Source organism: Typopeltis vanoorti, chromosome 5, assembly GCF_054136105.1.
Source record: "Typopeltis vanoorti isolate ZY-2024b chromosome 5, IOZ_Tvanoo_1.0, whole genome shotgun sequence".
Classification (NCBI taxonomy): Eukaryota; Metazoa; Arthropoda; class Arachnida; order Uropygi; family Thelyphonidae; genus Typopeltis; species Typopeltis vanoorti.
The window spans coordinates 15,026,036-15,038,690 of record NC_143553.1 but is presented as its reverse complement, the minus strand read 5'-3'; the positions used below and the strand labels follow the sequence as shown (position 1 = coordinate 15,038,690).

General features: G+C 35.7%; 1 protein-coding gene across 4 annotated transcripts in view; it reads left to right on the top strand.

Moving 5' to 3' along the window:
* The window catches only part of LOC150106232 (voltage-dependent calcium channel subunit alpha-2/delta-3-like), a 2,133,114-nt gene that overhangs the window by 544,036 nt on the left and 1,576,423 nt on the right, over window positions 1-12,655 (top strand). For all 4 annotated transcript variants that reach the window (XM_090393048.1, XM_090393049.1, XM_090393047.1 and 1 more), the window contains one exon: window positions 10,350-10,500. In XM_090393048.1, the coding sequence (XP_090249174.1) occupies window positions 10,350-10,500 (151 nt within the window). The remainder of the gene's footprint in view (window positions 1-10,349; window positions 10,501-12,655) is intronic.

Below are 12,655 nucleotides of genomic sequence, written 5' to 3'. Positions count from 1 at the left end.
GAAACAGAAGAATTTTATAAAAAACCTCCAGAATGTAATTCAGAACAAGATTACTTAATCATTGCAGACAATTTCAGTGCTAGAATTGGATCAAATACATTTAAAGATTTAATAGGTCATCAAGGAGCAAACACCATAAATAACAATGAAAGAGAACTCAGGAAATTTGTGGCCGATAATAGTTTGAAAATCACCAATAACTTCTTTAAACATAAAGACACATAAATATACATGGGAAGCCAGAGGATATAAAAACATCATTGACTACATAATAGTGGGTGAAAAACTAAAGAAGATGGTAAGAAATTGCAGAGTATACAGAGGATGCAATATTGAATCAAATTTAAAAGCAGGAGCAATTTAAGATAGAACTGTTACAGTAAGATAGTATCTCAGAGAACTGTATCAAAGGTGACTTACAGATTATCCAAGAAAATAAATGAAAATACAGATATAGAAAATGAATGGCAAAACATTAGACAAATAGTAAAACAAGCAGCATATGAACATATAGGAACAAAACTGCAAAGAAAAAGGAAAGGACTCAGAACCTGTAACCCAGAAATAGAATCTTTAATAAGAAAGAAAAAAGAAATGTACCTTAAATGGTTAAACAACAGAACCATAGGAAATGAAATAGAATTAAAACAATCAGAGCAATAACAAGAAGAGAAACTAGGAAAATCAGAAAACAAGACTGGGAAAAATTTGTATCAAGATTAGAGCATGACATGAATGGACCTCAACTAAAGAGCTATAAAATCATTAAAAAATGACAAGAAACAAAGGACAATCTACAATTAGAAGGCCCCTCCACAAAAGAATAGACCGATCACTACACTCAGCTTCTAAACAATAATAATCAAATTGAAATAAAATAAGTACTAAGTCAAGAAACAAATGAAGAATCAATACAGTTAAATGATCTAAAGAAAATATTGGAAACACTGAAAAATAGAAAAGCCACAGGAGAAGATGGAATAAATTCAGAACTATACAAATACAGCTCTAAACCATTTCAATTACGATTAATTAAATTCCTAAGCAGAATATGGGAAAAAGGAAACATCCCACAAGAATGGAAGACAGCAATTGCGGAAACTACAGAGGTATATCCTTAAATACGTGCTATAAAATATATCTAGATATAATTAAAAGTAAATTAATGTCATGGGCCAAGGAAATTATTGGAGAAGAACAATGTGGCTTTAGGAAAGGAAGATCCTGCACAAATCCCACATTTACACTCAAACAAATTATAAAAAAAGAATAGAATTTAACCGGATAACATATATGGCCTTCGTGGGTTATGAAAAGCATTCAATCAAATCAACAGAATAAAATTAATCAATATACTGTGTGAATTGAAAGCTCTACCTCAAACCATGAAAGCAATAGCAATATAATGGAAAAAAGCTATATTAAAATTAAAATTAATAATGAAACAACCGAAAAAATTAAAACAAGTAGAGGTCTCATTCAAGGAAGTAGATTATCACCAATACTGCGCCTCCGTAGCGCAATTGGAAGAACGACGGTACATTGCGCCCTTCGATTGGAATAGGCCTAAGTTCGATTCTCGTCGCGACGGGAGGAATCTTTATCTGGTCGATTTCAATCGATGGTGAGTTAGCCGATCTCATACGGAGGTAGCAGGGTTTTTTCTCCCGGAAACTCGGGTTTTTCATCCCGCATACATACAAATCGGCCCTTCAGAACACACGCAATTTACAGACAAAAATTACTAGTTGTGGTAGTGTTGGAGGTGGGCGGTAGATGGCGTTGATTCGTAGTAGAGGTAAGATGTAGAGACAGTTGAAGATGTCCTCCCGCGATGAGTCTTCGGACTCCTTGGAGGTATCAGGAATAATAATAATAATAATAATATATATATATATATATATATATATATATATATATATATATATATATATATATATATATATATATATATATATATATATATATATATGAAAAATATTTCAGGAGAGTGGAGGAAGGTGTGCCCTTCGACTAAGTTCGATTCTCATCATGACAGCAGGAATCTTTATATGGACTTTTTCGATTGAAGGTGAGTTAGCCGATCTCATATGGTGGTAGCAGGGTTTTTCATCCTGCACACAGACAAATTGGCCCTTCAGAACACACGCAATTTACAGACATAAAATACTAGCTGTGGTGGTGATGGTTGTTGTGGGTAGTAGATGGTGTTGATATAGGTGATTGGTAGTAGAGATTCTGTGTAGTAGTGGAGATGGAGAGTTGCACAGTAGGTGTACTACCGCGATGAGTCTTCGGAGTCCTTGGAGGTGTCATGAATAATAATAAAAAAAAAATCATAGAAATTAAAATAGGAAATAAAGAATTAACCAGCCTTTTGTATGCTAACAATCAAGTTATTTTTGCTGAAAGTGAAGACCAATATTACAGAAAAATGTACATGTATTGAACAAAACAATTAGAACAGTATGACATGAAAATCTCAATAAATAAAACGAATCGATAGCATTTCAAGGTAAAGAAATCAAAAGATGCAAACTAGTCATCCACAACAAAGTAATAGAACAAGTGAATAAATCTAAATACCTAGGAAATTGCATAATCCCCAATGGAGAAATCAACATTGCATATAAAAAGCAAAAATTGCTAGCAGTCATTGGAACTTTGAACACTTCCATGTTTCACTACAAGACAAATGGAAGCTGTAGAAATGAAGTTCCTAAGACCACTTGCAGGCTATTAAAAGAATAGATAACATAAGAAATGAAGAAATAAGAAAACAGTTATCCATAATTGACATAACAGAAGACATCAAAACTATAGAAAGAACTGGAAAAAAAAAAAAACATGTAGAAAGAATGAATGAGGACAGATGGCCAAATATTGCCTGGAAATATAAACGAAAGGGACACTGATTAAGAGGAAGACCCAGGAGGAGATGGGCTGAAGAATTTTTAAACCCTTGAAAACATTACATACAAACAATTGCCTAATACACAAAGTCAAGAAGAAAGGATTATACACAGAGTAGAGGGTGAGAGAAAAAGAACTAGATGCCATTCTTTCAAGTTTTATAAAGACATGGGGAGTGACAAATAGATTTTTTTCACATAAAGGTGTTGTGAATGACTTTAAGGTTGAGCATGATTAATCTATTACTAAATGAGTGAATTTCCCATGACAAGTCTATGAATTGTCATGGGAAATTAATATTAATTTCATCATCATGACAGATGATGTACTATTAATTTTAGAAAATGAAACTCAGCTACAAATATTACTACATACATTTAATAAAGCAGCAAAATTATATAATATGAAGATATCAAAAACTAAAACAAAATGTATGACAATAACACAAGAACCACAAAGATGCAAATTAGAACTGGAAGGTGCTATTACTGAACAAATAACAAATTACAACAATTTAGGTATACAACTGAACTGGGAAAGAAGGCCACATCTGGAATTCAGGAAACAGGTTGCAAAAGCTGCAAGAATATCAGTGTAAAACTCAATGTAGCTTGGAAATAACAAAGTGCTTCACATCGATTTTTACAGAGGTCAAGTTTCATGAGATTGTTACAAAAATAACCTTGTATGTCTCTATATATTTTATGCTAAATATTAATGTAAATAACCCTATGGGAATTGACTGTACTTACTGCTTTAACAAAAATTTCTAGAATATCAAAAACAAAGGCAATGCTTTGCCACTGGAACTTTGTATAATAGCTCTATATAAGTGAATAAGAAAGTTGTTTATGATTTAAGTGTATGAGAAAGTTGTTTGCAAGCTCTGTGTATAAACACCTTCTAGGTCAGTGTCAAAGAGATTGGCAAGGTTCAGACAAGTTTCCGCTGCCCGACAAGATAGGATTAAAGGAGTGCACGGAGGAGAAGAAAGAATGGGTCAGTCTTAACAGAAGTCAAGGAGTTGTCCCGAATTCTTCAGGGGTTACAACCCTTCATGCAAGATCCCGGAGAATGTAAAATAATAAGGGACTGAGCTGAACATCGTGGTGGTTAGAGGCAGAAATATCAATAGTTATCGGAGTCGGCAGTTAGAGGCAGAAATACTGGGAGTAGGATCCAGAGGACAAGACGTTACTGCGAACCCATGCCAGAGGAGAAGGATGGCAATGACAAGAGAACAGCCGATGTAAATACCCGAGGCAGTGTCGGTTGGAGTTATTTTTGCCATGGGAGGTCAACCGAAGCCAAAAGCCACAGAGCGATCTTCAAGTCCATATGCTGAAACCCTGAGCTTTTCAAGTGCCAGAAAATTGCAGTCCAAAGCCTGCCAATATCCTGACGAAATGTCCCCTGAAGCAAGATTCTCCAGACAGAAGCCTGAGATGAAAGGAAAAGCATAGAGACTTTAGTGCAGGACCTTTGGATGAGTGTGCGACACAGAGCCTCTGTAAGTTTGTTCCATCTTTTGTTGTACATTCCTTTTGTAATCTAGGAGATACGTTATAGATGGACTGATAAGAAATAGTAATAAGAAGTGTCTATAAGAGAGTCCTCTGATTTGTTATTAATTGGAATATAATTTATGAGATAACTTGGCATAGCTAGCTAACCTCTTTGTGAGTAAATTAGAGTTTCAATAATTTGATTTAATAAGCAGAGAAGTAATTGAGTAATTATATTGTATAGTTATTTAGTATTGAAAAGGGAAAGTTTGTTTCTTTATGCTAAAGGTCTAAAGGATAGGTAGAGAGAGTAACCTGCCTATCGTTTAATTAATGTACTTTGATATTAATGTAAATAAATGTGTTTTATTTATATAGAGTGCCACCTGATCTTTTAATTTACAATGCACTGTTCCTAAATAAATTCGGACTTGTGAGCAGGAAACAACTAAGGCATTAAAAGTGTAGTTTAAGTAGTTCAGAGCAATGACTGTTTATGTAAACTTTATTGAAGGAATTTATGCTAGTAAGAGAGAGAGAGAGATAGATCTACCGGACATATTACTTAGTCTTATGCCGATATAGAAATACTGGTGGCGCAGTCTTAACAAATAAATTTTCCAGTGTTCATAGGCATACGACAAGTAAATACGAAAGGTGGATAAACATCGTACGTAATGGAATAAGTAAGAAATAAGTAAGGTTACGAAAGAAAAAGCGCACTGCTAATTAGAATAAAGTAACTGAACTATTGGTTGATAGGCAGAAAAGGGTGATATGATTGAGACATTCAAATTACTGAAGGGTTTCTATAAGATTAATTCAGAAGATATTTTTTGAGAATAGGACTGGTGGTGAGAGGACTAGAGGCCATCCATGGAAGCTGGGCAAGAGTGTGGTTAGCAAGGATGTTAGAGCTAGGATTTTTACTTGGAGAGTGGTGAATGAGTGGAATAAGCTGCCAGAGTCTGTTGTGGGTGCCATGACTGTAAATGAGTTCAAGGTGAAGTATGATAGATACTGTGTGAATGTTGAATAGTTGTTCTTGACATGATGTTAGGGGCCTCCCTCGATGAGTCTAACTCCTTGGAGTTACCCGTACTACTACTACTAATAATAAAAGAGTTAATACCCCATATACAATAACGCATTAGACACTATTCTTTACATCAGGATGCTTGAATGAAGCAAAATGAAAAAATAATCATCTTAGAGTAGAGACAAAAACCAGAATTTATAAAGCAGTGAGCAGGCCTACTATGACATATAATGCAGAAACAAGACCAGACTCTGCAAAAACCAGACAAATGTTAAACACAGGTGAAATGAATATATTAAGAAAAATAGTAAATAAAACTAGACTAGATAAAATAAAAAAATACAGATATAAGAAAACAATGTGAAATATTAATACAAGCAGTCAACCCAAAGAATAAAATGGATTGAACATGTGGGGAGGAGAAGTGAAGACAGAATAATAACACAAGTCTATAGTTGGAATCCAAAGAATAAGAGTAGAACAAGAATACCTAGAAAAAGGCTAAAAGATATTATTAAAGAAGATGAAATCTTGGTCACAACAGATATTGCATCTAATGCATGACGGAGAAGAAGTCTATGAAAAATCGTCAGAAAACTGTAACTTTAATTTTCAATAAGAGATTCGATCTCTGCATAAGCAGTATTTTCCACAAGCTTATTATTATTATTATCCAAGCCTCCATGGAGTCAAAAGACTCATCATGGGAGGTCGTTTCACAGGAAACACAAAATTTATCATACCACTCCTTGAACCCATTGACCGTTCCTGCTCCAGAGACTCTCTCAGGCAATGCATTCCAAGGAGGTTCAGTCCCCCCCACCATGCAAAGAAACCACTCCTCACCCTCTTGCTCACAGTCTCCTTTCATAACTTCCAGGGATGGCCCCTTGTCATCGCTCCTTCCCACAGTTCCACCAAGTGAAAGAACTCTCCAATGTCTACCCTGTAACTGTCTCACAACAGTTTAAAAGTCTCAATCATATCACTTCTCCTTCTTCTATCCACCAAACTCTGCAATCCACATTCCCTCAATCGATCCTCATAACTCATATTGTACAGTCCTGAAACCATGTTTGTTATCTACCTCTGTACTCTTTCCACAGTCAATTTATCACCTTCAAATCCTGGGGACCAAATCTGAGAACTCTAGTCTAAGTGTGGTCTGATCAGGGTCTTATACAATGGAATGATAACTCTTTTATCTCTGCAGGTCAGCATCCTTCTCAGTATTGCAGCAATCCTCTGAGTTACCCTCACCACCTTTGCAATATGCTCCCTGAATTTCAGTTCAGTTTTCTATCAATCATCACTTCCAGTACAGCTTCTCCAATCAAGTATTAATCCTCCCCTCGATGGATCCCAAACCTCAAGACTTGACATTTTGCTGCATTGAACCTATATCCCCATTCATTTGCCCATCTGTCTAGTTTATTAAATCCTCTTGCAGGGCTGCCACATCTGCACTATTACTGATAACCCTTCCCAGCTTCACATCATCTGCAAACAACTGAATGTCCCCTTGCAATACATTGGCAATAGCATTGATATAAAGGTTGAACAATAATGGTCCCAGTACTGAGCCCTGTGGAATCCCACTTGTAACCTTCTGCTTCCTTGATATTGCCCCACCATACACAACTCTCTGATACCTATCAGTCAGCCAATCCTGAATCCATTTGACTAACCTGACATTTAAACCCATACGTTGCAACTTAAATATCAGCTTATTATTATTATTATTATTATTATTATTATTATTCCTGATACCTCCCAGGAGTCCGAAGACTCATCGCAGGAGGACACCTACACCTGTCTCAACCACTACACCAAACCTCTACTATGAATCATCTCCATCAACGCCATCTACCGCCCACCTCCACCACCACAACAACTAGTATTTTTTGTCTGTAAATGCCTGTGTTCTGAAGGGCCGATTTCTCTGTATGTGGGATGAAAAACCCGAGTTTCTGGGAGAAAAAACCCTGCTACCTCCGTATGAGATCGGCTAACTCACCTTCGATTGAAATCATCCGAATAAAGATTCCTCCTCTCATGACGAGAATCGAACTTAGCCCTATTCCAATTGAACAACACAATATACCATCGTTCTTCCAATTGCGTTACAGAGGCGCTATGAATCCATTTGAATCCATTATCATGTGGCACCCTGTCAAACGGCTTTGCAAAATCCAAAAAAATGGCAGTATATGCCTATCCCTCATCAACTGCTCTTGTCACTTTGTTATAAAAGGCAATCATATTATTAAAGCAAGAGCACCCCTTAACAAATCTATGCTGATTCTCACAGATAACATTACCCTCATCTGCCCAAAGCTGTATATAGTCACTCACTAATTTCTCCAAGACCTTAACAACTATTGATGACACACAAACAGGCCTATAATTAGACTTCCATTCTGCTACTGCCCTTATGCAGCGGCGCTATCCTACCTTCCTTCCATTCTCTGGGTACCTTTCCTGCAGCCAGACTTTTATTGAAAAGCCAGGTCAAGGGCACTGTCAGTTCCTTAGCACATTCTTTCAAAACTCGTGGTGAAATACCATCCAGTCCCACAGCTTTACTAACATCCAGAGTACTCAGTATGTTTAACACACTCTCCTCCTGCATCTCTAAACCCTGAACCTGCTCTATCCCTCTAGTATTAAAACCTTCTCCAGGATGAAATACTCCAATAAAGTTCTCATTGAACAACTCCACTATGTCCTCTGCATCAGTCACTCTATTCCCATTTTATCCTGCAGTATCATTCTTCCACAATCGTTTCTCTGCCTACTGGCCAATAGCTAAAAAATTCCCTAGGATTTTCTTTGGATCTTAGTGCCAATCTCTTCACCATTCTGGAAAATGTGTTAAATCCATTATTTTATTTCTTAAAGCCATAATTTCAGTATTTTCTAAATATGCAATACTCTGCTTGTTGCTCTTCAGCAAAATACATTTTGCTGATTCTACAGAATACTCAGCACTCAAAGTATATTGTCAAAATCTGTTATAAATCATACCCAGAAGTAAGAGAGTTTTCAAAGGGTAGAACAAGGTGAATATCCCTGGAAGTTATGGAAAGGAATGGCTCAGTAATAGAGTTACAGATGCATGAGATGCATAACCTGTGATTCTGATCTGGGTAATTGTCTATTAAATAATTTTTAAATTAATAGGCAATTGTATTAAGTATGCATTAATGCACCCTGTTATACTACAACATCAAGGTGTAGTATGATAGGCAGACTGTAGCATTTAGAATGAGTCCCTCCTACAAATAGGTCATGAAAATATTTATTATATTTATAAATTTATAAATATATTATAATTTATAATATATAATATTAAGAACATGGCAATTTATAAATATATATATTTATAAATATTATAAATATTTATAATAATAATGATAATAAAAAATTAACTTGATGTATTTGATTATTTTCACTGTAACAAGTACAGTAATCCCTCAATTAATGCGCCCCCGATTAGTGCATCATTTTTTTCGATACCCAAATTCGATTAGTGTGCCTATATACATCATTGAAATCGGCCTTTTTGGAAGTGAATGCCTTCCAAGACTTTTCTGGACAAATCAGAGAAATCTCAGTCTGGTTATAAAGTGGCAAAGGATAGAATGACTCTTCTATTAGGTGGCAATGCCGAAGGTGATCTAAAGTTAAAACCCATGGTAATTTATAGGGCACAAAATGCTAGGGCTCTCAAAGACATTAATCAAGCTTTCCTCCCAGTTATTTGGAAATCTAAGAAGAAAGCATGGATTACTAAATCTTTATTTGAAAGCTGGTTCACGGTTATTTTCTTCCAACAGTTGAGAATTTTTGCAAGCAAATTAATCTTGATTTTAAAGCTCTGCTTATTTTAGACATTGCATCTGGTCAACCTATGGACCAGGGGATTATCGCAATCTTTAAGGCATACTACCTGAGAAGAACATTTAAACAGGCAATAGAAGCAACATCTGGTGAGAATTCTATGTCATTAATAGAATTCTGGAAAAAATTTAATGTTAAATCTACTATTGAAAATATTCATCAATCTTGGAATGAAATTACTGCTAGCAATATGTGAGCCGTTTGGAAGCACATTCTTTCACATTGTGCAAAAGATTTTGGAAGCTTTTCAAATGAAATGGATAATGTTGTTGAGGAAATTGCCAACATCAGGAGTGAACTGGGTTTTGATGAGATTGACAATGATAACATCCAAGAGTTAATTAAATCTCATTCCGAAGAATTGAGCGATTCCAACCAGCTCAATTTAGATGCACATCGGGAAGATCCCGAAGAATATGAAGAAAATTTAACCACAGATAGTCAGCCAAAAGAGATTTCACAGGAACAATTTGAAAATATTTTTCTTGCAATCGAAGTTTTTAAGCAGCAATGCTTAGAGACTGACCCTGATGAAGAGAGAAGCAGTAAAATTGCAGAAGAGTAGAAGAGGCAATAGGGCCATACCGTCGGTTGTATGAAAAGGCAATATGAAGAGGCAATAGGGCCATACCGTCGGTTGTATGTAAGAAACAAAATGCCTGCTAAACTACGTTAGCTCAATTCTTTGTTAAGAAGTATAATAATAAAATTTATATTCTGAATATGTTTTATTGTCTTTCAGCTTCATGGTTTTCCTTTAACTAGACCCTGAGGCATACCTTATTTATTTTATAAAAAAATTAAGGTTTAAAAAAGAAATTTGAGGAACGAATTATACTTTTTCCCATAGGTTATTATATTCTATTAGTGCATTTTCGATTAATGCTCCTGTTTTATAGAACACATTAGGTGCATTAATCGAAGGATTACTGTACACCATTAGATAAACAAGCAATACAATCATTTGTTTATTGATATATTCCTAATAGGTATGTTCAAGCTGCTGCTTCAGCTAAAGATATTGTAATATTAGTAGATGGTAGTGGATCAATGACAGGACTGAGAAAGGAAATTGCAAAGAATGTTATAATTGGTATATTGGCAACACTTAGTGATAATGACTTTGTCACAATTCTGAGAGTAGGTATAACAGTTAAATAGTTAACTAAGATTTCTAACGAAATATTTAAGTTATAAGATTTATCACTGGTCCCTTTTTAGGGACCAGTGATAAATCTACATGAATTGTATTTTTAGAAATATCTCTTATGTCTATACATGATCACTTGCTTCCCTTGTCTTTGAATTTTACAAATTTTAGTTTGACGTATATATATTTTAATTTTAAAGTTCAACTTTAAATTTCTGCTTGTAAAATACTGTGTATGGGAGTTACAACTGTGAAATTTTATGCATGCAAATGCTTCTTTAAACAACAGACCTTTAAAGATTAGACAAATGCTTCTTTAATATGTTTAAACATTTCCTCTGAGATCAGTTTGTATTTATTCATTCAGTAATATGCTTTGATTGCTAATTAGCATATTTGCTTGGAGACTTCACCGAGAACAAAGAACATGACAGATTAGATATTAGGAGGTTGTTGAGATAGTTAAAAGATAATAGTATGATAAGAGAGGTAGTAATGTGTTGCCAAGGTATGATAGTGGTGAGATGAGGCAGAGAGCAAGGATTATGAATGATACGTCAGTGGAAATGTGTGAGGAGAAAGGAGTGCAATTTGTTAATGTGTAGAATGAGTTTGAAGGATGAAGTGTAGGAGTGATGGAATGCATCTGAATGGTTTTGGTGTGAGTCACATGGAGAGATGTTGCTGGGAAGTAGGGAAGTGAGTGCAGAGAATGAATCTGATCAAGTGGGAAGTGATGCATAAGAACGGGAGAGTAAGACAGGAGAGATTGAAGAGGTGGTTAATGAATGAAGAAGTGAGAGGCATCCATATAGAGAATGTGAGAACAGGTGTACAAGACAGACAGGGAAATAGAAAGGCTCAAGGTGGATGGACAGGGGAACACAGCATGAGAAAGGTTAATGTTCCAAGAGGATGTGGCTGCATGTGTAGACAAAAAGGGAAGAGGGTGACCTGGGATCAAGAGAAAACAGCTGGATTTGAATAAGGTTCTAAGATGAAAAGGAGAAAAAGAAATGGCTCAAGTTAGCATGGAGAAGTCGCATCAAATAAGTGGTATCAGTGGACATTTGTATACAATGTTTGTATACTGCTAGAAGTATATAACAAGGCAAATGAAATTGTTGCATTAGTTGAGTCTGTTCACTCAAGAATTGTTGGAATAAGTGAGACATGGTTGGATGAGGATGACATCCTGACAAGAATAGAGATGGAAGGGTATTGCGTTTCATGAAGATCGAAAGGATAAAAAGGGAGGAAGTGCTATTGATGAATTGATAATAGAGAAAGAGTTATTTCCATACAAAGTAGAGATGCAAGAGGGAAATAGTAGCAGTGTTTTTGAAACAGTATGGTGTGAGATAGAGATGAATAGAATGAAATACTTGTTTGGATGTTGTTATAGACCCAGTAAGGTTGATGGTAGGGACTATGAAATGTATAATCAAATTAGCCAACCAAATAAAAAAAGGGTGATCATTATCGGTGATTTTAATTATGGCAATATAGAATGGGATGATGAGATAGCAACTGCAAGTTAAGAAAATTAGTTGACTTTTTGAGGGACAACTACCTTTGACAGTATTTAAAAGAGGGCACAGGAGAATTGAGAGTCTTGGATTTGATCCTCTCATCAGAGGATGTAATTATAAATGCGGTGTCAAATCATCCTCCACTTGGTGAGAGTTACCATGAAATGATTAATGAGTGGTTGCCAGCAGTGTGAGCACCTCTGTGAGGAAGCGGTATTCGTGGAACTACAAGGCTGGTGATTATGATGAGCTTAGAAAACAGCTTGCGAGTGTAGTATGGAATGAGGATTTAGCTGGAAAGGAGATTAATGCAGCTTGGGGGATATTCAAGAACTGTCTAGTAGAAGCAATGTCTAAATGTATTCCAAGGGTCAGAGGGTTAAATAAGGTAGGTGTGAAATGGAAGAATGAAGAGATTAAGCATGTGACACAAAGGAAAAAGGCATTATGGAGGCAGCATATGAAGAGTGGTAATAATCAACTCCATGAGGATTACAAAAAACAGGCAAGGAGGCTGACTTAGTTGGTAATAATAGCAAAAGTGAAGTACGAGCATCAGTTAGCTAATGAAGACACGAAACCCCTAGGGAGTTCTTTCGATATGTAGCCAGAA